The sequence below is a fragment of the Neopsephotus bourkii genome, unplaced genomic scaffold (genome assembly GCF_033783945.1).
Source record: "Neopsephotus bourkii isolate Nb327-2 ecotype Australia unplaced genomic scaffold, CSIRO-AGI_Nbou_v1 NB_1761, whole genome shotgun sequence".
Taxonomy (NCBI): domain Eukaryota; kingdom Metazoa; phylum Chordata; class Aves; order Psittaciformes; family Psittacidae; genus Neopsephotus; species Neopsephotus bourkii.
In genome coordinates, this window is record NW_026902235.1 from 455,371 (window position 1) to 482,563 (window position 27,193).

The window sequence follows — 27,193 nt, forward strand, 5'->3', positions numbered from 1 at the left end:
TTCTGAGAAAGTTGCAAAAGTGACTGAGAGTAGGGAGGCTGGCAGGGAAGCTGGAAACCAGGCGAGTTAACTCCTGTGGCTCAAGCCACTTTCTGCAGCTCTTACAAAAACCTGCCGCAGCCTGGGAAATGTACACAGTAAAAAAACAGATGCTTGGGATGCAGCAGAGAGAGCTCAGAACCCCCCAAATTCTATATCAGCACAGAAATGGAACCCAACTTGCTTGAGCTCAGAAGCCCAAGCTCTCCTCAGGAATGGCTATCTCGCAGTTAATTTTCAACTTCTCACCTCAGAATGGTTTCAGTCACAGAACTGCTCCAACTGAGACTCCCAAAACGTCCACTTTGGGAAAATGCATTTTTTCCACATTCACAATTTGAACGAGTCATCTTCCTTTTCATATTGTTGGGATCAGGCAGAACCTCGTTCTTGGAAAATATTAATCCAAAACTTTAACAGCTTTGAGAAGTTTTTAACAAGTAAGTGGTTCAAGCAGAAACTTCACCTAGAGAACACAATCCTACAGTAGTGCCCTCAGCATCTGTCATGAGTGATGATGGCACACCAGCCCTCGGCTCACACCCCCATGTGGGAAGGTAACACAGAGCCAATCGGTTCAGAGGCAATGCAGCAAATAGCAATGTAAATAAATAACAGAGGGAAATAACTGGAGCAAAATCATCATTCAGCCCAGAGAAGCTTATCTGGGAACAGAGAACTTCCACCAATTATTAGGACAGAGGCGATATATCCTGCGAGGGTTAAACTTGAGCCTTGCTATTTTCTTTCATTGGCTTTCTGAAGAATTCTCCTTCTGGTAAAAAAAAAAAATCTCCCCTGCTTGGCCTCAGCCCAGAGGTTTTTAAATTTACTGTTTGCAAGTCTAATGAAGTAATTTCAGCCTTTTTTTTTTTTTTTGGTGCGTTATCTAGAAGTGAAATAACTTTCCTGACTCAAAACATGCAGATGTTTTGCTGCTTATATTGCTTAAATACGACCCAACCATACAAAACAACTTTCTAGCTGACTGACTCCTGAAGGCAATCCAAACCTTTCAATGGCTTGAAAAACCCCACGCAGCTAAACAGAAAGCACTGTAAGCAAAACATTTTTCAGGCCCGGGTTGCATGTAGGCGAAGCGGTAATGTTTGTGGGGATGGAGCCTTCCACCAGCACTGGGAATGCACAGCCTCTCTGCTCCCGCTGAACTCCAGCAGCTCTGCGGGAGGAAGGAGCCACGGTCCTGCCGGGCTGCACAGCAGCCCACAAAGGAGCCTTTCAGCTCCACAACACAACTTTTTTTTATTGTTGGGTTTCTTTATTACTTTCTCAGTGTGTTGTGGGGAGGTGGAGGGGAAGGAACGAACCTTTTCATTTCTTCCCTGATAAAATGTAGGGAAGAAATTTCTCACCTACATTTCTGGTTCTTTGCAGAACGCTTTACACGGGGTTTTCCAAGTCTGCATCTTGGCTTTCAGAGCACAGCTCAAAGGAGCTTGCCCCAGCGAGGCAGCATGTCTTGAACAAGAGCTGCCTCAACCTTTTGCACTTGCGAACTACCAGGAGATCAGTGGGTCCCTGAAATTGTCCAGCCAATGCTGAGCATCATAGGGGAGGCTCAAGAAACTCAGAATATGCCCCATTTTCCAATGAGAAACCACGCGTTTCTGAAGGCAGACAAGAAAAAAAGATCCATCTAAAGAACGCAGGTCACCTCCAACACAACTTCTCTGCCATGGAGATCTAATGAGGAGGCAAGTGCAGTTGGTAAATAAAAATCTAGGAAATTTCTGCTCCAAATGATCATTACAAAGCAAACATGATATCACCAGTGTGAGACTCTTAATGTGGAGCTGAACAGCTCAAAGGATGAGAGGAAACAAGTGTGGCACAAGGCAAAGCAGTGAGGACGGGCTGCAAGAGCAGAGGGTGACCACCTTCCTGCCTCGCTGGCCATGAGCTGCAAGGCCCAGGCTCCTCTGCTGCAGCTCCCAGCTGGACACCGGGATCTACAAAAACCAGCTTAGAAACAGTAAGCAAAATAAGTTCAAAGCAAGAACAACCTGAGACTTCCAAACCTTGCAGCCTGAGAAACAGGTTGTGTCACTGAATGGCGACAGTGGGGCTGACTGGACAGATGGGTTTTCAGTTGTTTTGCCCCAAAGGTCCAATCCAGATCAACAGTTACTGTCTGCTCTCCTATGGGCTGAGCCTTTTGCACCACCAGCTCTGTCCATCTGTAGGAGCAATCCACAGCTTGGCCAAGGACCATTAGTAACACAGGAGCCACACAAGGAATCTGAAAGCAGAGGGCTGTTCAAGGGGAAGGGGTATATCCTTCAGCAAATCACAAGAAGCAGATGTTTCTGCCTGAATGCCCAAAAGTTGTTCAGATGCTTTCCTGGAATAAAGCTTCTGAAGAGAAGAAAAAGGGACCTGAGCTTGCTCTAGGTAGTCTGATGCTGAGCTGCTGAGCTTCCCCAGGATCAGTCAGCCCTTCAGAGAAAGATGTTACATGACTGATGGGTGGCCCAGACTTCACAGAAACCACAGCTAATGCTCAGAAAATGCATCAGGCAAAGAGGGAATGCCAGGTCCTGCCCTGCAATGCAGCTCCTTCCTTGCCCAGCCAACAAAAAATGACTGAAATATTCAGGATCTGAGGTTCTGGCAGCTGATAATTGTGTGTGAGGGAGCTCAGTTTTCAGCACTTGATGGAGAAGCAGACCTAGGAGAGCTGGCTTGCCAGTGCTTGGGGTTTATCCAAGACACGGACTGAAAGACACAGGGAAAACATGCAAAGTGCAGGATCACATCCTCGGTGGACGTACAGCCACCAAGTTTGTTATGATGGTGCAGCACCAGCCACTTCTTTGATATGAAACCTTACATACATGTGGCTATACAAGCATCTTCCACAAAAATTCCTTTCAGTCCTGCTGCCTTATGCTATTTCCAGCACTGTTGCTGGTACAGTTCTATGTACAAGCCCCACTGGATAATATCACATAGATATTTCCTCCATATAATCCTCCTTTTTTCCTCACTATACATCACCTGCACAGTCGTTGGCCTGTTATCTCTCTGCAGACAGGTAGGTAAGTGTTTCCAAATGCTTGAACTGCAAACTCAGGTTCTGTTCCTGGGAGAATCCCATTCCCATTTGATTTCTTGTTGTAGAGTGTACATGAACAAATACTTCATTTTGGTTTTTATTGTCTTAAGGCAATTCAAATACACTTTAGATGTTACTGCATGCATCAATTTACTGTAACATAAGCCAACATTTTCTAAGTTTCCCACCTATAAACTGTGCTTCTCGCCCACTGCTGTGAAAATCACTCACACGTTTCCACGTTCCAAATTTTGAAGATTGCCATCTTCTATAGCTACACATTAAAAAAGGCTTTGGAAGCAAAAGGTAAAAGTCATGTCTCCGCTGAGTTCATGACAACACTCTGGATATCAACTGTACATGTGTGCATTGATGCATCCTGACTGTTTAATCCATAGCTTCATTTCATGATGAAATAGAAATACAAATCAGTTGGATCACACATTAGGAGGTGACCTCGTACTAACAGAGTTCCCAAAATTCCATCTGAATTAAGGATCCCATAGCGCTAGAGAAGTAAAATAAAAGCAATCCTTGTCTCAAATCTAAATACTGCAATGATTATTGCAAAACTATTGCAATGCTGTGATGCAAGAGTACAGCATTCTGCATGTCAGCAAATAACTGCTGCTCACCATTATTATAGCCATTATTTTCCTTAAACTGCAGGGTGAAGTTGCAGTTACATTTAAAGGACTTTTAGGAATTTTCTTGTTATTTTGAAAGGAATTCCAGCATTGAAAAACAATTCTGCATGTACCCAAGGATACAGAGGAAGTTTTGTGATGTTAAAACAGCACAGAAGGAATATGCAGCCATGTCATTAAAGGACTGAAAACTTCTAAGAAGGATGCATGTTCACCTTGCAGCTGGGCATTTCCCCACTGCTGAGAGCTTACACATTTAAAACTTAATACCCCATTAAGCCTTCACTAGTCCTGCATTTTCAAACCTTTCACTGGGATTTTATGCTCATTTAGACATTCCAGTCAATTGTTTTCTTGAGGACCACATGTGCTGATACTGGTAGTTACAATGGAGGACCTAAAGCAGACACTCCTACAAGCTGGACACACACAGACTTCAGTGACCAATCCAGGTGAACAGAAAGAAAACCACTGACGGGCTCCTGAGCTAGTTTCAAGTCCCTGGTGCTCTTTGAGATCCGTATTTCTCCAAATTACAGCAACTCCACTGATTGTACACAGCACTGAGAAAAACTTCCACATTTCTGCAATTAAGCAACATGGAACTGGCCAGTCTTACAGAAAATTCAAACAAAGTCACTTCTAAGCAGGAGATGCTTCACACAAACAATACATGTGGGAAGTGACCTCAGCTGACAGAAGGGGTATGAGGCTGAGTTCAACTTTGATTTTAACATCAAAATACAGCAGTTGAGCAATGCCAGTATCTGACTTTGTAACCTCCCATCTTAACAGGGATGGACTAAACCACCCAGCCAGGTGGAAGTATGGAGCACACCAGGGAGATGCCCAACCCTGCGGTGGGTGGTAGCTACACTGCTGGCAAGTGTGAGATGCCAGGAGAAACCTGTTAATTTGCAGCTCTCCCAACACAGTGATGCCTTGAGAGAGCCCTGTGCAGTAAATACTGCACCAAATGCAAGAGCTGCCCCTGACCTCAAGAGAAACACTGATGGAAAGCCACAGAGCTTAGACAGCCCCAAAGTTTACCCTTTTGGGGTCACCCAAAAGAAGCATTATTGATGAACTGAGAGGAATCTGCAAGACCTTCCTGAAAATAGTCACAGAATCCCAGCCTGGTTTGTGGTGGAAGGGACCTTAAAGCTCATCCAGTTCAAACTCCTGCTGCAGGCAGGGACACCTTCCACTAGAGCAGCTTGCTCCAAGCCCCTGTGTCCAACCTGGCCTTGAACACTGCCAGGGATGGGGCAGCCACAGCTTCTCTGGGCACCCTGTGCCAGTGCCTCAGCACCCTCACAGGGAAGAACTTACTGATACCTAATCTAAATGTTCCCCCAGGATTCCCAAAGATTTGAGCAGGAGTGAGATACCTCTGTGTGCTCGCACATGGGTCTGGAAACAGTTGTAATACTTGTATTTCTTCCCACATATTCCACACTCATAAGACCCTGAAAAACAAGACAGAAAAGTATACATCACCATATTAGATCAGGAAAAACAGCCTCTCCACATACTTATCCATAAACTGGGGACAAAAGAATGCAGTTTGCAGCAAAGCAATTTTTGGAAGGTTCATGGAGATAAATGCAGGAAATCACTATCCCAGACTCAATTCTTTTTTCAGCTTTATTTAAGATTCCTTGGCATATTACCCTGAACTCACATTTTCACTATATTTTTTTAACTTTGCTGACATGAAAAGGGCCACTCTCAAAATAGCCCGATTTATAATTTTATAATAGTGACTAATATTTCCTATGGACAGAAATAACCTTGAATTACTTTTCAGTAAGTTCCTAGTATATGGGAAAAAAAGCTTTTCCACTGAAAAAAAGAAGGCAATATGTTATCTGGAGGCAAAGAGTTTTCAAAATTCCTCAAGAAATGCACAACGTACAAATTTCTCAAGAAACCCACAGAGATTTGGTAAATATCCACCCAGAGGAAACCAAAGAGATACAAATAGAACTTTTGACCTTTTTAAGGAAAAGCACATGACCACAGTAGTCTCTCTTCTCAATTTGTGCCTCTAATTCCAGAAAACACACATCTGCAAACAGTCATTTCAAATGGAACCAGAGAAACATTGCTGGGAGAATCATTTGTAATGATGAAATTATGCAATGAATTTACCCTCTTCTGTTTATTGGACAGACAGAAATTTCCTTAGATTTGTTATTAAAGTTGATTCAGCCTTTTCTTCCCCCACTCCACTGTGGTGAACAGGCTAGAAATTCACCTTTCAAGCTCTTTCTTGCAACAAGTATTGTGTTTATTAGCTGTTCACCAGCAGGTAAACAACAGTGATCCTACCTGTGCTCTTCAGTAGGATGAGAGGAGCACTTAGGAAACAGGAGGTGGGACGAAGAAGGGCTGAATCTTATTTTGTGTGAATGTAGTATTTCATAGAATCCAGCCTGGTTTGGGTTGGAAGGGACCTCAAAGCTCATCCAGTTCCAACCCCTGCCACAGGCAGGGACCCCTTCCACTGGAGCAGCTTGCTCCAAGCCCCTGTGTCCAACCTGGCCTTGAACACTGCCAGGGATGGGGCAGCCACAGCTTCTCTGGGCACCCTCTGCCAGCGCCTCAGCACCCTCACAGGGAAGAGCTTCTGCCTAAGAGCTCATCTCAGTCTCCCCTCTGGCAGGTTCAAGCCATTCCCCCTGGCCTGGCCCTTGTCCCAAGCCCTTCTCCAGGTTTCTTGTAGCCCCTTTAGGTGGTCTCTCATTTCCATGGATGTTTCCTCATGCAACCCTGAAACAATCTTTTCCTGACCATACAAAACAGTAAAACTCAGGATGAGCACAAACAGGAACAAAACATTCACACACACACCTAAATAAATATTCCCAAACATCATCTTACAGCAATACTTACCCAGCACTACTCAAAGTGAGCTCTTTCCAGGAAAAAAAAACAACCATGCTCTTTGAACACACTGTACCCATGGTCTGTTTCTCCCTTTCCATGACCTACTGCTTACAGCTTGGGAAGAAAACAACTCTCCTTCCACTTCGTAGCAGTGATGAATTCCCTGTCCATCACTGTTAGCACCACTTAGGAGTGCCTGTTGAGGTTGGGAGCCTACTATGTCATCGATGCCAAACAAGGCAATTTGCTACAGTCTGATACACAAGACTACACATCTGAAAAAATACCCTAAAATACTGATCTGACAGTCAGATGACCATGTCTGACCTGCTCCACAGGCTTTTGATCATCAAATCTAGTTGTATATCATATAGAGATCACGGAATCATAGAATGCTTCGGGTTGGAAGGGACCTTCAAAGCTCATCCGGTTCTAACCCCCTGCACCAAGTAGGGACATCTTCAACTAGATCAGGTTGTGCAGAACCACATCCAGCCTGGCCTTGAGTATCTCCAGGCATGGCACATCTATACACAGATATACATACAGGTATATATACACATACACAGCTGTCACCCATGGTCGCTCCAGACAGGCTTTTCTAAATGAAATCCCGGATATCTCCAAGCCAACAGCATTTGCCAGCCCTCAATTTTCCATGATCAAGGATCAATTATATTCATTGCCAACCTCCAAAATTCTTTTCTGAAAACTATTCCAGCTGGAGCCCCAAAGCAGCATGACCAGAAGACGAGCGCACCGACCATCACTTGGGCCCTACCAACCTGTGCAACAGCAAAGGTTCAACTGTACCAACAGCAAAACACAACTGACATCCACCCATACCCTGACACAGTGCTGCACACACCCAGAGCACCAGGAAAAGACAGAACACAGCGAGGGGCTCTAGGCTGAACTTTCCCTCTATTTTTCTTCTATTTCTCCCTTCCTCTGGCGATAGTCTATAGCACATGAATGCATCTGGCTGTGCAGAAGGTCTTCAAGAAGAGCACAATGTGTGCAAGTCACTGTGTAGTGCCTTTCCTCTCCAATATGAAACCAAACCGGTGCTGCAGCCCTCATGCAAGGGGCTGTGCCTGGAAAGCAAGGGCAGGAGCCAAAGGCAGGAGAGGGACCAGTCAGTCCCACAGCCAGCGCTTTTGCACAGATGTCCTCAAGTGCCTCAAGTGCAACCTAGGAAGGCTGGAGTCATCTTCTTTGATGGGGGTATCTCTACCCATCTCCTGTGTGGGGACAGCAGAGCCCTGCCTCAGCACAGCACGTTTGTGGAGGGTGCAAGGGAGAAGCATTACAGATCTCAAGTCCTAGAAGCACCAAGAAGTAACTCAACAGCCATAACTGTACTCAGCCCACCACAATTCGGGAGGCAAATGCACACATCCTCTTATTAAAGAAAGAATAATAATTTGTCACAATAAATGTGTTACTGGAGTGGAGGAAAGATGAAATGGGAAGAAGAAAAGACACTGCTATGTGATAAGGCCTTACAAAGAACATGCCTGTGTCGCCTCGGACAGTGCCACCATGGTCATGGCTTATCTTGGATTTGTCCACACCAAGATGTGTCATGCAGGTTAAAGCTGTTTCTAGTAGGAGGGGAGATAGGGACGGGTTTTGGTTAGTTGGTGTACTCAGTTTTGCCAGGCTTTTCCCAAGGCTCATAGCTGGAATTTGGGCAACACACCCATTGCATCCAGAGCTTTCCCTTGCTCCCTGGTTAGCCTTTCACACCCTTCCATCACATACCGGATGTGTATCTCAATGCATGGTCAAAAATCCAGGTCCCTGAATATCGATTTCGTGTATATCCAATGGGAGAGCCACGTTCCACTGCTTTTCCATCTAAATTATGCAAAAAGAAATCAGAAAAAAGCCCTTAAAGCGGATGCATTTCCAAAGAATAATGATGCCTGAAGCCCATTAAAAATCGCCAAGACCCATCTGTCCCTGTGGCTTGCTAAAAAGATGTCAGAGGTCACACAGAAGTTCTTAAGGCTTGCACAGCACTATTTTACTTGGTATAACTAGGGAGACTCCAAAGTGCTCTTGAATTACCTATGCTGAGCAGCACAGCAACCGAGACATCAGCATCATGGCACGAATCAAGCACGTGCATGTCAGATTGAAAGTCTCAAAGCAGATGGATTCACTCTTCACTTTGTCTCAGAAACATTTCTGATTTAATGCACTGCTTGAAAACTGCTCTCCAAAATGTTTCTCATAAAGCACAGACCAGATTGAGAGCTTAAATAGTCTTGTATAAAAGTTCTCCTGATCAACTCGCAGATAAGCCTGTCTTTCAAAAGACATACTGACCTGATGGCATTCACAACATCAGAAAATGACGCACATCAGCCAAACAGCCTCTCTCCTTTCTCTTCACTTACAACACAAGTGCCATTTGCTTCTCCTCTCGTCTCTAGACAGCTTCATGGTGCACTCCACTGCCTTTCTGCCCTGACACCCCACCCTGAGAAATGCTGCTCACAGAATCATGGACTGGTCTGTGTGGGAAGGGACCTTAAAGCTCCTCCAGCTCCAACCCCTGCCACAGGCAGGGACCCCTTCCACTGGAGCAGCTTGCTCCAAGCCCCTGTGTCCAACCTGGCCTTGAACACTGCCAGGGATGGGGCAGCCACAGCTTCTCTGGGCACCCTGTGCCAGCGCCTCAGCACCCTCACAGGGAAGAGCTTCTGCCTAAGAGCTCATCTCAGTCTCCCCTTTGGCAGGTCCAAGCCATTCCCCTTGGCCTGCCTCTACAGGCCCTTGCCCAAAGCCCCTCTCCCACTGCCAGAAGACTGTTATAAGGTTCTCTCCTTAAGAAGCATTCTCCTCTCCAGGCCGAAGGAGCCTGGATGTGTTGGAGCTCTTCGAATGACCTTGGCCCAAGGCCATCACGTGAACCTAGCAAGGCGAAAGAAGAATAGGGCACGTTGTACCTCTGAGCTGTGCAGGGCAAGGAACACACCACCTATGAGGCAGGGAGGCCTGGTGGCTCTGCAAGGGGTGCCAGCTGGGGGATGGGGACCACCATGGATCCACACTGGTGGTATCAGTCTGCTGCTGCTGGCTGACCCAGGCTTGAAGCCAACCTCTCCATTGGCTTTCTTTGCTTGGCATGCCTGAAGGGGGTCCCGACGGGGCTTGCAAAGCTTCTGTAGAAAAGCAGCTGAAAGGAAAATGGTCCAAAGCCACAAACATGAGCACTGGCTCTTCGGGGAGGGATGGCAGGCACTGTCCCCACCCATCCCGCTTGGCTCCATCCACTTGCAGGCATCATGGAGTCTGGGCTGCTCCAAAGGGCTGGAAACAGAGTCTGCAGCAGTGCAAAGTGCAGGGAGAGACACGTGAACGTGTAACTGAACAGGAGGCAGCGCACACAAGGCCTGATCTGATGAAAACACTACAAGCAAATAGCAGCAGCTGCGCTGGGAATCCCTGTTACAAACTGCTCCAAGAAACAACTGACAATATAAATACAGCCCGCTCCTGGAGGAGATGTGTGACTCAGAATAGAGACATAAATCTTCTACAGCACGTTTCAGCCAGCTCCCGAAGCTGAGCCCCGGAGGAAGCCGGCTGGCTCTCACTTGGAGCCACATGTGCCCCGAAGCCTCAGCACTGTGGCCCCAGCTCAGACAACACATCCCCCACTTAACCGACCATGCCCAGAACACCATGCAAGGAGACAGTCCAGGGGTCAGCACTTCCATGGGAAGGAGAGGGATTCATTTCCTCCCGATTCACCACTTCACGCTGCATCATGAATTACTGTAAGAAATAACTGCTTTCGACACCTCCCATGTCAGCTTCCCTGATGAAGGCGAATAAAATCCTAGCAAAGCCCTGCCTTTCTGCACAGCTGAAGTGATTTAGATACAGGGCTACCAGAACACATCACGGGAAAGGCTTCACAGAGGAGAACTCCTGGAAGTAACAGTGAGCAGCAGCAGAGAGCTCGGAGCCTTTGCTCTGGAGGCAGGAGGCACCGGTGTCTTCAGCTGGCAGCTTGGGCTGTTCCAGAGCAGCAGCCCAAATCGCCAGCGGAGCTGCAGGGATGGGACACTTCTGATGCGAGTTACACAGATGTCTGCAGTCACGGAACAGTGCCTGGCCATGGTTTCTGCAGGGTGATGGAGGGGACCAGAAGAATTGGCTGGGAGCCAGTTCAAGAAACCACAAGTAACAGATATCTGGGCACCAGTTGGTCCACACAGAACCCAGTATTTGGTGGCCAAAGAAGTTTTTCAGAGCCACCTCCCCAACAGACAGAGTTATGTGAATAGTGGATGAATGGGGGCACTTACAGGGCTCTTTTCACAAAGGAACCCATCAACTGCCAATTGCCTCAGGACCAAGTCACCTTTAAAGAAACCGAGGGAGAGTCTCTAAAACAACAAGTATGATGCATGTTTCATGTGAAAAGGCCCTTCCCAATAAAAGTTCTCCAGTTTACTTTCTACAGCTTTCAACCACCACTTGTTAACCAGTACAAGAGCTCACCATCCCTCTCCCCATGGTGCTTATACATCAAACCACGTTCCCCCTCATGCCAGCCTGTCCCCAGCACTCTCCATAGGGACATGCTGGTGAATGTCCAAGCCAGCCAACAGCAAAAGCCCACTCGCCACTTTGCACAACAATACAGTCAACCTCAGCAGGAAACCTTCGTTCTCAGAGGACATCATCTGCAGCCCAGCTGCTGCTGCCCAGCCACAAGCCATGGGGAGAAGAGGTGCAACACAGCAGACAGCCAAGCTGCAGATGCTTTCATCACAGGCTGGTGATGATAGCTGAAGGAGAAGCTCCCATCAGTGGTCACATCCCCACCCTTCCCTCCCAGGGCACCAGGGACACCTGTGCATTTCAGGGTTGCCCATGCAGTGATCACCCTTTCAAGAGCTGTGGAGGATCAGCAACTCTGAATACACACAGAATAATTTCTCCAAATCTTGTGATCTTTAATTCAGAAGCAGTTTCAGATTTCCCAGGTTTTCCCCAAATGTTCTCACCCTGCATAAACAGCAGTGACCTCCCACCCTACCATTCTTAGTGGCTGTCCTACTGGGGAACAGAAGGACAATGATGATCCTGAGACACTGACCAGCTACCAATACCTGCACGGTTTCTTTCCAACAGCATAGGCAGTGATCAAGCACAAACTAGGAGAAAACCTAACACCAGTTCCTCTTTCCTCTCCCCCTGAAAGATAAACCAACCCCAACAGCAACACTGAGCAGCTCAAGTCAGCTTTCTCCTGGGTCCTTTGAAGGGAACATAGTCCAAGTGCTGCTGTTTCATACTTCTGCCCTTCACTCTTAGAGTCACTGCTGGGACCTGCTCCATGGCAGAACCAACAGAGGAGCCCCTTTAGCAAGTGGTGCCTCTCCAGGATCTCTGGAGCAGGAAAGGACAGTGATGTCCACAGGAGAAAAAAAACCCACAAAGAGCTTCTTTTCATCACAGTTTGAGGTGGGGTGGGGACAGGAACTACTGTTTTGGACCTGGCACTCTGCAGACACCCAGAAGTCAAAATTACGCCCTCAAAGTTACTGGTGAACAGAAAAACAACCAACCCGTAAAACCTGGTTTGAGCTAAATCTAATTATTTACAGAAAGCATCCACAAAGCAACCATCCTCCAAATATTTCAACTGTTTCTCAGGCTTCCCTCTTGTTCCTCCTCCTCTACCACCTCATCCTGCCCAACACACCTACCCCCAGCCCTGGGTTCACCATCAGTTTTGCACATGACTGCTGGGCAAGTCACGTAACACATCAGAAGAAGATACTAAGCTTTTTCTTAGTTACCCTGATCTTGGTTGAGTCTTTAGAGGTGACCAGATACAAACACAGAGCAGAAGGTCAATAATCCTGAGGCAGGACCCTGTGACTAATGCACATCTTGGCTCTGGTACCTCCAACAGAGTTGAGCTTCAGCTCTCCAGAACCTTGTTCCTCTTCCCACACCTCGGACTCAAGAGGACCAAATGATGCAGTGCACCACCCCACTGCTTACCAAGCGTCTGCTGGTTGCGGACCCCACCTATGACCACACAGATCTCCGCAGGCACATCTCCTGGCCCATCTTTTATGTTCTTCTTGGAATCTTTGGTGTCATCCTGCCAGATCACCTCTTCGATATAGTCATCTGGCACCTCTGTTTTCACTTTCACCTCAGTCATCATTCCAGCCTCTTCACTGGGTGAGGACTGAGATGTCACCGACTCGGAGCCCTCCGCTTTCGGGCTCCGCGGGCTCCTCTTCAAGCACTCCCTGAATGGGGGGAAAAGAGGAGAAAACATGAACCCTCAGTGTCAAGTGCTCACTTTCTCATCACTAGGATCTAATTAAAGGCACTTTTATTTAATGCAGTTTATTTAAAATAAGTACAGGTAGGTGTGTCTGTCATATGTGGGAAGTCATTAACTTTAAGCAGACAGAAGTAATAAAACCACTTGCTAGTAATGAAAATAACCTTAATCCTCACAAACAACAGCAGTGGACATGGACTGGACCACAAACCAATAGCACAGAATTCCATCGGGTTCCTTGTGGGCCAGGAGCACAATCCCACTAGTCCTGACACCAAGGATTATGCCAAGACTAGTTCATACATGCAAAAGAAAAGCCATATTCTCCTGACATCTGCAAAATGGAGCATGGAGCTATCTCCACCTGCATGCACTCCTCCACGAGTGGATCTACAGTTGTGTTCCCTCATTTAACCCTTCAAAGTAACCCAGCATCCCATGGTATTGGTATGGCCTTATTTAACATACACAGTGATGATCAAAGGGGATTGTGTGCAGTATAACGATATTTAGGGAGACTATCACGTTATGGACAGATATAAGTATCAAAGATGACAAGAGAAATTATGATGGATGGAGGAAGGCAGAGGGCAATGTATTTAGAAACAGATTAAGATTTTCATCTTGGAAAGAGAAAGCTGGAAATTCATGGGAGAAATTAATTTCAATAAATAAATACTCAAAACCCCTTAAGTAAAGGAAGGACACCTCAAAGCTGTAGAATGACGTGAACAAGTGCTATGGTGGCAAAAGGCAGAGGGAGGTTAAGCACAACAGATGAGGACCAGATAATAACTCAGTGTAGCTCCTTTTCCAAATGCACCATCCCACCACTCATCACGGGCTCCCTGCTCTTAATACTGGTTATTAATAAATTCCAACATGCAGTGAAAAGCTAAAATAATTGCTGGTTCAGTCTGTGCAGAAATCTGAAGAATTAAATCTGTAATAGCTGAGACTACCCAGAAACAGAGATTTTAAATACTGTGACATATTTAGAGCCATGGAATCACTGGGAACAGCCAAAGGTGTTTGAAAATGCTTTAAGCAAAGTAATAGGCAAAATAAAGTGGAAAATAAGCTGAACTTATAGATGAGAGTCATTAGACCATGCAGTAGTGAAAGAGAAGGAAAACCCATTGCTTGGAACAGTGTAGAAAGTCAGAACAAGGTATGAATTAAAATGTTAGAAAACTAACACCTGCAATGGCTTCTGACACTGGTTATGGGGCTGGCAGAGGAATCAAACTGCTGCAGCTGGAAGTGCCCAGTGGGTAATTCTGGGAGAATGGAGACAAGAGGAGAGATGGAGAACAATCTTCTGCAGTAATTACTGCACAGCCTCCTCCACAGACATGTAGTTGCTGTTTCAAAATGGGTCAGTCACATCACATCACCAGATATTTTATTATTCATCTCTTCATTCTCATTATGGAATGAAATGTACAATTAATAGCCCCTAAACAGAGAGAATTAGCCTTGACCTGCCTCCCCACTCCTTCCCACCCTCCTCATACTTACACCAACCCCTGCTGGGCTCCCAAAATCATACAGGGTTTTTTTCAAGTAAGAAAGATGAATTAAGGTAGAGAAAATGTGGTTGAAACCAGACAGTCTTTATGATAATATTATTGGATATCCAAAAGGTCCATCAATCTCACCCAACAGCAGCATAGGTCAGCACTCATTCTGAAGCCAAAGGGAGGCAACAGCCAGGAGCTCAAGTACAAACCACTCAGCAATCAGAAAAGGGTGGGAATTTGCAATTAAGCAAATCAATTGAACCAACAAGGTGTGAAATGCAAAACACTGATAAAGGCAGTAAAAGCAATAGGGTGGTGGTGAGGAAACAGTCTTCTTCCTCTGAGGACAATCAAACCAGTACAATTCCCACTCGTAGGCAGAAAGGTGAGAACCAGCTCTGTACCTCAAGTGAAGACAAAATGGATTGTTCACAGCAATCTGTACTTGCCAATCCTGGACAGAACAACATAAAAATCAGTGCAGGAGCCAAGTGATGTCGAATTATAAGCTCATACAACTAGCAGTGATGCTAAGGATACAGCTTTCTGAGGAGATTATAAATTTGGTAAGGACATAAAAGATCTTCCGAGGGCATGCAGCTTTGCATCACGTCACATTCAGACATAAATCAGCAGAACATGGCATGAAGTGAGCAACAGGCCATGTGCTGCAAGGCAAAGTGCTGGCCTCAAGGCGCATCATTCCTGAATGGGTCATTTCCACAAGGCTCCTGAAATAGTTAGGGTTGGAAAGGACCTTAATATCATCCAGTTCCAACCCCCTGCCATGGGCAGAGACAGCTCACACTAAACCATCTCACCCAAGGCTCTGTCCAACCAGGCCTTGAACACTGCCAGGGATGGAGCATTCACAACCTCCCTGGGCAACCTATTCCAGTGCCTCACCACCCTAACAGGAAAGAACTTCTTCCTTATATCCTATCTAAACTTCCCTGTTTAAGTTTTAACCCGTTACCCCTTGTCCTGTCACTGCAGTCCCTAATGAAGAGTCTCTCCCCAGCATCCTTATAGGCCCCCTTCAGATAAATGACTGATGTGGGACAGTTTATTAATGCTCTGGAATGAAATTTAACATCACTGGTGCTAAAAATGATGGGTGACCCCTGGAGGGGTGGAAAACAATGACTGTGGAAGGGACATCAGCACCAGTGGATCCATCACTCCATAACCATCACTCTATAACCTGGCTCTGCCCAAGATGAGCAGTTGTACCATAGTCAAATGTGTCCAGGAATGTGGGTGCACCCACAAGCAGCACCCATGGTACTCAGCCATGATGCCAGCAGGAAGGTTGTGCTGCAGCCAAACAAGAGCCACGCTCTGACCTACAGAACTAAGGCAATTTTCAGATATATGTGCCTCAGATGGAACAATGAGGTGATTTCCTCTCTGTATCCAGCCATGGTGAAGCCAGTCCCAGCGAGACTGGCTCGTTCTTAAAAGGTGATTAGAGAACTGGAGTTGGCTCAAAAAAGAGGCACTGAAATGGTTTGAGACTGAGAAAAGATACTTTCTGACTCTGCACAACCAAACAACTTCAACCTGTTTCTCATGCCAAAAGGAAGACTGAGAGATTATTTGATGGCAGCATATAATCATCTTCATGGGGAGAAAACACCATCTTTCCTTCATTTGGCAGGGAAGAACAGAGTACGAGCTCATTGCTGGAACCAGTTGAAATGAGGCACAAAACATTAGCACGGATGGCGACCCACTGGAACGACCATTTTCCAAAGGATGCACTCAGGGAGAACAAAGCTCTCCAAGTCATCAAACCCAGAGTACCTGCCTGGCCCTGGGTTACTGGGCTCTGTGCAGATGTACATTGGTCAGACTTGGTGGGCTGAGGCTGTAGGAGTATATAAACGTTAGGCCAAATCAATGGACCCTCAAGAACTTCGCTCTTCACACACATTGACTCTGGATCCATCTCTGCCACGAAAGCACCTTCCTGGCTGAGCTGCCTGCTCCTGGGTGGGACCTAACCTTGCAAATACCAACTGAAAGCAACACTATTCCTCTGCCATTCCCCCATGTGTCATAAGCCTGAGCAGGTACCTGCTGTATGTTTTGGACACCAGTCCCAAATACTTTCACAACCTTCTGCACCATTGCATAGAACAGAAGCCCTGAAAGGAGCTTGCTGAGCCTCTCAAAGTAAGCAAACCCATTAAAATACTATAGCACCACTGGAGTTTTACAACGATTTGACACTAAGTAGAGCCCTTCTCTGTCTTCAGATACCTTCTAGGAGAGATGAAGGCAGCAGATGTATCCAGGATACAGAATGGGTACAGATGGGTACAGCACTGCCACTGAGCACCAATAAGCACCACTCAGCCCAGCACCACGTGATTTGTTGTCCAGCTTGTGTGTATGTATTTACTCTATATATCTATAGAAATACAACCATATATAAAGCTGTACTTGTCTGCACACATATGTATCTGCAGGGGCTCACAGCTGTGTCTCAGCACATCCCCTCCTTGCACCCAGCTCCTGCCCCTTTCTACCACATCCTCTGCTGATACCCCAAGGTGTGCCAGTGTTCTATTGCATGAGCCACATCCCATCTCACAGACGTGGCACCCATCCTCTGCCAGCCGAAATGCAGGAATGTCATCCCAGAATGCAAGCTTTGCTTTGCCACTGACCTGCACCAGGCCAGAACCACTCCCACACCACCTGAGAGCAGTTCTGATGACCTTTTTCATGTCTGTCACTGTTTCACTGAAGAGCAAAGAGCTGTTCTCACATCATTTTCATTATTCCATATCCTACAGAGATTTTCCAGCCACTGGCTGATGTCAAGCTTTAGCCAGGCTTCAACTGCAGACTCTCTCCAGCTCAATGGCCAGAGGAACACTATGACTTTGCAGAATACCTTAAAATCAACACAATCAAACAGCAACACAGTTCCATCCCTCCTTCCTTCTCCTCTGGATGTGCTCTTCAGGGGACAGAGGAGCCAGGAGGCTCTGATTGCTTCGTATGATGTACAAGACGAGCATCATTTGCTCCTGCTGAGCAGGTGAAGGCAATGGACCCTTCCTACCTTCCCTGCACCTGGAGAACACCCTCCTCACCTTCATCATTACAGCCTCCAAAGCACTCCTGTGGCTAGAGCAAAACTAGGATCAGTCCAGGCTTCCTGCCCCTGAAGTTCAGGTGCTGAGGTGATGGTGTGATTGTCCCCAGGGTGCAGGGGACTGAAGGAACAATCCTCATGGGGCAGCAGAGTTTGAAGCTCCTGGTTTGGCTGGAGAAACAATACTAAAACCATGAAGCAAAACAGGAAAGAAAAGGAAATTGCCGACACTGGAAAAGTTCAGATGGGATGGAGAGGGGTACATGAACAGCTACAGAAGAGCCAGGTTCCACTTAGAATCACAGAATGCTTTGGGTTGGAAAGGGCCTTAAAGCTCATCATCACTCTCACAAGGAAGAACTTCTTCCTAATATCTCTAAATCCTCTGTCAGTTTAAAGCCATTCCCCCTTGTGCTGTCATTACTTGATCTTACATAAGAGCGTGCAGAAGACAGCACTCACCATAGTGTTCATCGAGCATGGCATCAAGCCAGAAGATGCACTGACCCAAGAGAAGTGACCATCATTTCTTTAGCAGCCCTTTGGTATTCAGATGCATCCCTTGCGAGCACATGACACTGCACTTGCTCAGTGTTGTGTTACATTTTGCCTCCCCTCACTTCTGAGCACTGTAAAGAGCTGCCAACTAGAGATGAAGATAAAGCAGCAGCAGATCCAGAACACACATACAGGCACTATGTGGGAACCTACCATGAGTCAGGTCCCACCCTGGGTACCTGCAGCCATCCCTCTCATGGTGGCTCTGAAAACAAGGCCCCAGTCTCATGCCATCACTTCCCTGCTTGAAACAATGCAATTTTAAGTGTTCAAGTGTGACCTTCTTGTGATCAGCTGCAGTTCCATCGAAAGGTCCGACCTGCATTTAACATCCATGGCATGATGCTCCCTGGAAAGAGGACATTCTTCAATCAAAGCACTGTTGGCACAAGACAAAAGCTCCTCAGAGAAACATGTGCATGGGTACATCTGCTTAAACCCTGTCTCCTTCCACAGGGTGCATCTAACACCTTCTCCAAGTCTTTGAGCTTTCCTGGGGAATACCAACTTCTCTTACTTGGAATGTCTTGTTGTTATTGAGACGTGGAGCTTGGCAATCCAAGCCTCTTCCTTGCTGAGGAGAGGAGGCAGGAGCCTTGGGATCACACACTGCTCACACTGTCCCTCAATGGTGTGCCTGGCTGTGCTGCAGGTGAGGTGCCCTCTCATCTGCTAGGACAGACACTATATAGATTTTAAACATTAAAGATACAAACAAACATTGCACTTGCATGTCTCACGCCTGTGACTAAGTAGGCCACGTACCCAATTACTGTATTACCAGCTCTGCCATCTCACAATGCTCATTTCAACACAGCTGCCTCCTTTGATCATCACACTTTCATCTTTCGATGACGTTACGGCCACTTTCATGTCAAAATACAAGCAGGCGAAGGCAGAAGAGATATAAGGAGGCCTCAATGAAGACTTGTCGTGGAGAGCTGGAAAAATAGGGGTAAAGTGAGTTCCTGGACCCATTTCGGCCCAGCTTCCCTTGGTCCTACACCCACAAAGGGCTGAGACTTTAGCAAGATAGTATGAACAAATGACCACGCCAGAAGTGCAATTTTGGATGTAAAGCTGAGTAGCCTGGATGATGCCTCACAAGCATCAATGCAAGGAGCAATGCAGGAAGCTCTTCCAGATGGAAGGACAGAAAGGAAACAACCTCTGCACAGTGACACTCCACCATGAAGCCAGTGGCCACCTTTCAGCCAGTCCCCTGTGGAAGGAGGCAAGGAGAAGGGGATGCAAGCCGAGGAGCTGCAATATGGTGCCGTTTTCATCCTTGGAGAGCACTTTGTTCTGGCTGGGATAAGCGGAACTGGCAATAACAGAAAGCAAATGGGCCCTGTCAGCTGCAGCAGCCAGAAGAAAAGTCACATTTGCAGTTTGCTTTTTCTGATCTGGAGTAGCATCCTCATAAATAATGAAAGTGACTAAAAGCTACTTAAAAAACACACACACTCCTCCCTTCTGAAAGAATGAGAAAAAACCCCAATTAGAAAAGGACATTTCTTCCAGCTAGGAATAATTTGTCATGTAATTCTCTGAAGACAGCAACAGAAACACGCGTGCTCCAAGCTCCCTTTTGAGTGATCTGTGGTTGCGTATGGACTCAGATGGCTTCTAATAAGGCTATTTTTACAGCACACATCCTGCTGAGCTTTTGGGGAGGGGCAAAATGAGATCAGTGGAGAACCAGTAACCAATGTCAGCTCCTTTGTGTTTTCTCCTCAAAAGGAAAGGAAAAGCAAACAAAGGTGGAGGAGGACAGGCTGCTCTGAACCAACACCTACAAACAGCTCTTCCGCTCCAGCAGCAAACGTGGAGCATCTTCAGGGTCCTCCTGGACACCACTGAAGATGGACGAACCAGAGACAGCCTTGGCAATATCAGTGATGGTGACACCCAGCACAAGAGATATGTGTCCACCTACACCTTGAAATACACTTTCATACAGTCCTTGGTTCACTCTTCTGGTCTGCAGGATGAAAGACATTCAGAAGAGCACAGTAATGAGGACCATGCAGTGGGCACCTGAAGGAACATGCTCTGCAGAACCCACCAGGACAGCACCACCAGTGTGATGTTACCACTTGTCTCCTTGAAACCAACATGCAGTTGGCTGGTCCCAGGTGAAATCAAAAGGCCTCAGCTGTCAGAAAGGAAGGGAAGCAAAAAAAGGGGGAAGCCTGAAACTGGGCTCAATTTCTAGATGTCTGCCATGGTTTTGAAGAGGGTTCCTGCCATGACTGGAGCTACAGGAAGTAGAACAGACAGAACAGATACACATCCATTCTTGTTTTACATACAAGCAGGGACAGAAAAAGGAAGATGTACACTGAAAATCTGCTTGTCTGATAAATTAGTTGTGGTGGCCTTGAACCACCTCCCCACAGCTGTTATTTGCTCCCTGGGGCAGCCTAGCTGCATAGGCATCATACACCACGAGGAGGGAGGTGGAGCAGGTCAGGAACCACAACAGTAGTCCCCTTCATCAAGGACATCTCAAGGGACACTACCAGGCAAAAAGTCAGGGTTAGAAGAAGGAGCTGATTTTTTACCAGTGGTACAGCTGAGTACTTTGCTTCTTTGCTTCTTCCAGTACCTAAAGGGGGCTCCAATACCTAAAGGGGACCTACAAGAAAGCTGGAGAGGGGCTTCAGGCAAGGGCCCATAGGGACAGGCCAAGGGGAATGGCTTGAACCTGCCCGAGGGGAGACTGAGCTGAGCTCTTAGGCAGAAGCTCTTCCCTGAGAGGGTGCTGAGGCGCTGGCACAGGGTGCCCAGAGAAGCTGTGGCTGCCCCATCCCTGGCAGTGTTCAAGGCCAGGTTGGACACATGGGCTTGGAGCAAGCTGCTCCAGTGGAAGGGGTCCCTGCCTGTGGCAGGGGTTGGAGCTGGAGGAGCTTTAAGGTCCCTTCCAACACAAACCAGGCTGGGATTTATGATTCTATGACTGTAGTCTCCATGCCTTCTGCTTCGGCTTTCAGATATTCCCTCATAGGCTTGAAAGCCAAAGGAATCAACCTACTCATCCAACCCAACCTGCTGTGTCACCGCTCACAGAGCTGCTCCTCTGTCAAAACTACATCTGCATCTTGAGCCGGTGCTTCTTACAGGGGTGTCTTGATTTTGGTGCATAAAGTGCTGGAGTAACCATCACATTCGTGGGTCCCTCATCTGAGTAACTGTTTTCCAAAACAGGCACTGTGCTTGCAGTGTGGATTGCTGCCTCCATCCATTGGTTTACTGGAAAAAAGATCCTGTTAATGGGAATCTCATCTCCATAGAATAGAAAATACCTCTTCTGTTGCCTCTTGAACAAAGCAAACCAAACATACTTCCTTAATGTATGTTTTATACACTAAAATACGGCTTTTAATTCTTGACTCTTTCCAGGGCATGTGGGAACGTGTCCACATTTCAAAGCACAGCTACTGGAGCAGGATGAAGTTTGATAACACACTGTGACAGCAGATCCTGCTGCATGTGTCTGAAACCCAAACTGTCACTTGGTCACAAGGAGTTCATGGTCACTCCTGTTCCCCCAAGAGATTTCAGTTCTCTTCACAACTCCCACTTTCCAAGAGGAGGTTGTGTATTCTCAGAGTGTGGGTTTAACCTCTGAAAGCAAATATTATAGGAAAAACCTGTTTACTCATTCACTGAAGTTATTTTAGGGAATGGGAACTCCTTCATCAGTGGTACAGGAGTGAAGACTTGCTGAAGAACAGAAAGAAGAAACTGGTTAGAGCTTCAGGGCATCTTCCTCTGCAATATGCTCTTGTGAACCTCATGGTTTAAGGACTTTAAGGTCACTGCTGCGTTGCAAGTGTTACTTCAAACATCTGTACTTGTTTTGTCCATGGTCCTACAGGCTGTGTCCTTGGCTCGTTTTCTTCACAACGCTGGTGGATCTCCTCTTGGCCGCAGATCTCTTGGCCACACTGATCACTTTTAAAGTGACCAAGTAAGCTGAAGCTAACCAGGAGGGATGTGCAATTCTCAGAGACTGAGAGGCTCTTGCTCCAAATCAAGATCTGGGGCACATCACGCTAATTGTGCAAAGAAAATTTTGGAGGGAAGAGAAGCAGCCCAAGACCCTGCCCTTATCTGGGACACATTGAAATGCTCTTCTTTCTCCCCTCAAAATAAACTGAAATAGAGCACGAGACCACATCCTTCTGCAGACAGATGTGTAACAGTAACATCCATTTAGGTCTTCCTGGAAGAAATCTCCTCAATAAGGACAGTATTATTATGGAGTTCATAAATTTAGAAGGACCCAAGGGTTTTTTAGAAGAGAGATGTCTCAAGTAGGATCATCACCTGCCTTTAATGCAAGCTCTTCACAACGGAGTCAACAGCTTTCAAAACCCCTAAAATAACTAATGCAGCACTTGCTGGTGACAGCGCTAAAATCTAGGGAAAACAATGAAACAAAGCAGCATAGTTAATTTTTCCATCTATCTTGGTCTAAAACACACAACCTTTCCTGGCAGCAACTGGGGTTTCATGGTGCATTCGCTACATGGTGACGCTCAGCAGCATCAAATCCTTCTGAAAAGGTGAACTAACCAACCCAGGCTGCCTCTCCTCTAGACCTGAAACATGAAAATACAAACCAGAACAATAGTCAAGAGCCACAAAGAATTCCTAAGGTATTAGCAAAACAAATTCCCTCCAGTCCTTATTAGGAATATCTTGGGGATGGTTTGAAGAGGAAAGTCTAACCAAATACAAACCAAATTTGGCTTATCCAACAAAAACCAAACGCGCTCTGCTTGCCAAAAGCTAAAATAATTCAGTCAGATAAAAAATGTGACATATGAATGATGCAGGTTAAAAATGAAATATAAGATGATAATGGAATAGCTGCCGGCATCTTTGCATTTCCAAGCGAGGAAATGTCAACAAAGAAATTCAGGGAAAAACAAAGAGAATAGATTAAGGGTTTATTTATATCAGTGGAAGAGGTTTGCCTTGCTTGACTAAGAAATGACTGAGGGGGTGACAACTGGCTGCAAATGGCCACAGGTCCATCAGGAGCCTGTGCTGGACCATGGCAGTGACCCACCGGCGGCAGCACGGCACAGCACGGCACAAGATGAATGGGATAAAAGAAGCAATAAGTAAAGATGGACAGAAAATGAGAAAGGACCTTGGGACTGGGAAAACTCCCCAGCTGGGGAGTGATACAAATAAGGTGGCAGACATCCTGCTGTGGAGATACACAGGGGCTTAACATAAACAAGTTACAAGGCTCCACACCACTCTCGGAACAAGCCCAAGGTGCCCAGGAGAGTGACCCATGGAAAACAATTTCCTGGTAACTGAAGACATTATAGCTATGACTTCTCAGTACTTCATTGCTCCAGAAAGGGATGTTTCCCACCTCACACCATTCAAGGCCCACCGAGGTTCTGGCATTTGGTAAATTGGTGGAGTCCAGAGGAGGCCACGGAGATGCTGCGAGGGCTGGAGCAGCTCTGCTCTGGAGCCAGGCTGAGAGAGCTGGGCTGGGGCAGCCTGGAGAAGAGAAGGCTCCTGAAGGGGAGACCTTAGAGCAGCTCCAGTGCCTAAAGGGGCTGCAGGAAAGCTGGAGAGGGGCTTGGGACAAGGGCCTGTAGGGACAGGCCAAGGGGAATGGCTTTAACCTGCCAGAGGGGAGACTGAGCTGAGCTCTTAGGCAGAAGCTCTTCCCTGTGAGGGTGCTGAGGCGCTGGCACAGGGTGCCCAGAGAAGCTGTGGCTGCCCCATCCCTGGCAGTGTTCAAGGCCAGGTTGGACACAGGGGCTTGGATCAAGCTGCTCCAGTGGAAGATGTCCCTGACCGTGGCAGGGGTTGGAACTGGATGAGCTTTAAGGTCCCTTCCAACCCAAAACAGTCTATGGCTCTTTGGTTCTCCCACAGAGCTGTTAACGCTGTAATGAAGTTAAGACCCATCCATGCCCTCAGAGCCAGCTCATAATCCCAGAAGGTCTGGGATTTCAGCTCCTCTTGGGAGCAGAGCCTGCTTTTCTGCACAGCTACATCTGTGCTGCGAGCGGGTTCCTGGCTGGTGACAGCCCTGTTGCAGACGGGGCTGAGCTTCCAGCTGGCTCCGTTCCCTCCACAAACAGATGCAGTTCCTATATCAGGGTCTGATTTATTCAGCAGGAGTCTCGCACATTAAGTGTAGTTAAGTCTGAAAACAAATCTAATGACTTTAAAATAAATAGCCAACAGAGGACTTGAAACTCAAATTCTTCCTTCCTCTGACACCCACCATATAAACAATAATAATTATATAAAACCGTGTCTAACACATGACTACACAAGACTCTGGTGACCAAGAAAAGCACACGCTGCTTGTCAGACATAATTGCACATTTGGGTTTTCAATTATTTCTTGTCAGGATCCAGAGCCCACCATCTGAATGCTGACATTAATTACTGGTAAGTAGTTAGTTTTACAACAGCGTCATAGAAACTCCCAATGACTACCCCGAGCTCTGCAGCTCCTGATGCTGCTCCCACACATGCTCCAGTCTCGCCAAGCCCTCCAGGACTGTCCCAGACACTCACAGAAACCAAACCTGTTTCACCATGTGCAGAAGGGGCTTCAGAAAAAGCTTCAAGAAACTTCCCAGTAGGCAGGAGCAAGGTCACTGGTCCCCAGGCAATGTGTTTCATCCACAAGAGCCCACATCACCTCCTGATGCCATTGTCCAGTTGAGACCTCCAAGCCCCACTTGAGCACCCGACTCTTGGCAACACGCTCCAACACTAACTGCCCATCACACAAGGCAAAATCCTGCCTTTTTGCTGCTTTTAATTTGCTGCCTTTTAATTTTGTTGACTCTTTTTTCCTTGCAAATGGAAGAAGGAAGCCTCTGATCTACCTTTTCTGGAGTGTTCAAAAACATGCACAGCTTTGTCAGGTTGTCTCTTAGTTGTCATCTCCTCCAAGGCAAACAGCCATCTCTCTTCCAGCCCCCTTAAAGGAAGGGCTTTTTCTATGCTCCTAATAATTCTCTTCACCTTTTAAGAGTTCCCATTAATAAGCATTAGTGAGGTAGAGGAACCACACAGCACTTAATAAGGCAGGAGAATGGTGAGCACAATCTGCCACCACTAACTCTTAGCTGCATGTGCTCAATTGTGTTATTTCAAAGGCAGCAAACAACTGTGGGGGTGAGAAGATCATAAAAATCCTGTATCTTCACAACTTGAAACATCTACTTGAAACAGAATAAAACCAATTCAATACAATAAATAAGTAAAAACAGGATCGGCCCAATGCTACGGCCACCACTTTCCGATCAAGAATGCTGGAGTATGCCACACAGGAAGGTGTCCTGGCAACCTTATTTTGCTTTTGTTTTGATACTGATGCAAATTAACCTTTAAAAGCTTCTTCAATAGTTTGCAACTAGTGCAAGTTCCAAGCAAGAGCAACTCTGAAAAACATCTACCTGGTATCTCCAGCCACCGAAGATCTTTTGTCAAAGCCATGTTTCAGCCTCCAGCCACTGACACAGCTTTCTCCAAATACTGCATTTTGATTCTATCTAATTTTTCCTCAACAGCCTTGGTCATTGTCCTGGTTTTGACCATTTTCTGTGCAGGCAGGCAGATGTGAGTGGATTTTGTTTCTACTTTTCTAAGAGAAAAAGGTGATGGCCAGCCCAGCATGTACAGGATGTACAAAGCAGCACTGATCATGGGATGCAGTTCTGTTGCCCCGCTGGGAGCTCAGTGGAATTGGAGCACCTGCTGTCAGGAAGGCTATGGCTCCAGGAGGATGCTCTGGTGATGAGCTGAGCCCAGGGAGGGAGAACACCCACAGGGGACACCCTGGAGTGTCAGCTCCCACATGCAGAATGCACTGACCCACCTGCTCTGTAAAACCCTCTGGAGAGTGCTACAGACCCGAGTCAGAAGTCAGAATGAGGAATTCAGGGGCAGGATGAGATGCCTGGCTCCCTTCTCCTTGACCAGGCATCCTCCCAGCACTTAGCTCAGGCTAATTCCCAGAATCCCAAGAGTGAGAACTGCTGAGCCACCCCAAAACTGGGACAAGAGTTTTCCTCTCCATAAGACATCCTACGCTGGCACTGCTCCCTGCTGCTGAGCCCAACTCAGCAGGCACCATTCAACACGGGGCAGCGCTGCTGTACCACAAGCAGCATGTGATGAGGGTATTTCACCCTGCCATGCTGAGCAGTGGGGCCAGAAGGATGGGTAAGGACCAGTGCACATCCAGCAGCAGGAGATGATGGGATGACTCACAGCAGCATTTCAGAGATTGGAAGAACAGAGAGGGCATTTAACATGAGAGGAAGTGTTTCACCTGAGGGATAGAACTTCAGTAGCACTTCCAAATCTCCAGAGTGATCAGGAAGGTGCTCTGGCAGAGTTAGCAGAGAGACGGTATCACTGGCAGTACAAAAGGGAGGAAGTGAAATGCAGATCCAGGTGTGGAGGAGGCAGGCAAAGCCAGAGGGGAGTGATGGTGCTTCCCTCTGTCAGCTTAAAGCCATTCCCCTTGGCCTGTCCCTACAGGCCCTTGTCCCAAGCCCCTCTCCAGCTTTCCTGCAGCCCCTTTAGGCACTGGAGCTGCTCTAAGGTCTCCCCTTCAGGAGCCTTCTCTTCTCCAGGCTGCCCCAGCCCAGCTCTCTCAGCCTGGCTCCAGAGCAGAGCTGCTCCAGCCCTCGCAGCATCTCCATGGCCTTCTCTGGCACTTGCTCCAACAGCTCCAAGTCCCTCTTGTGCTTGGGGCCCCAGAGTGAAAGGTCTTGTGTCTCACCAGGGTCTGCTCCATGTAGCACTGGTAACCTTTCCAAGCAGGAGAGCAGTGCCCATCCCTGCAGCAGCAACCAGCAGACCTTGTCTGGGTGCATCAGTGGTGGTCTTGCTCTGCGCTGATCACACCAATGTGGGGATAAGTGGCTTCTGCCACACCATCACAGCTTCTCTGCTTGTGCCACTGCAGCGTTCAGGGGCTGCCCATGCTGCTGTGTCCTC

At 47.0% G+C, this 27,193-nt stretch overlaps 1 protein-coding gene across 6 annotated transcripts in view; it reads right to left on the reverse strand.

Annotated features, from left to right (window-relative positions):
• The window catches only part of ZNF618 (zinc finger protein 618), a 149,840-nt gene that overhangs the window by 54,579 nt on the left and 68,068 nt on the right, over positions 1 to 27,193 (reverse strand). For 3 of the 6 annotated variants that reach the window (XM_061378012.1, XM_061378011.1, XM_061378009.1), the window contains exons 3-5: positions 12,694 to 12,950; positions 8,422 to 8,517; positions 5,154 to 5,231 (exon numbers count right to left, since the gene is read on the reverse strand). In XM_061378012.1, the coding sequence (XP_061233996.1) occupies positions 5,154 to 5,231; positions 8,422 to 8,517; positions 12,694 to 12,950 (431 nt within the window). Of the gene's footprint in view, positions 1 to 5,153; positions 5,232 to 8,421; positions 8,518 to 12,693; positions 12,951 to 17,186; positions 17,434 to 27,193 lie in introns of those variants that run through there. The other 3 variants (XM_061378015.1, XM_061378013.1, XM_061378014.1) reach the window with 2 other exon arrangements.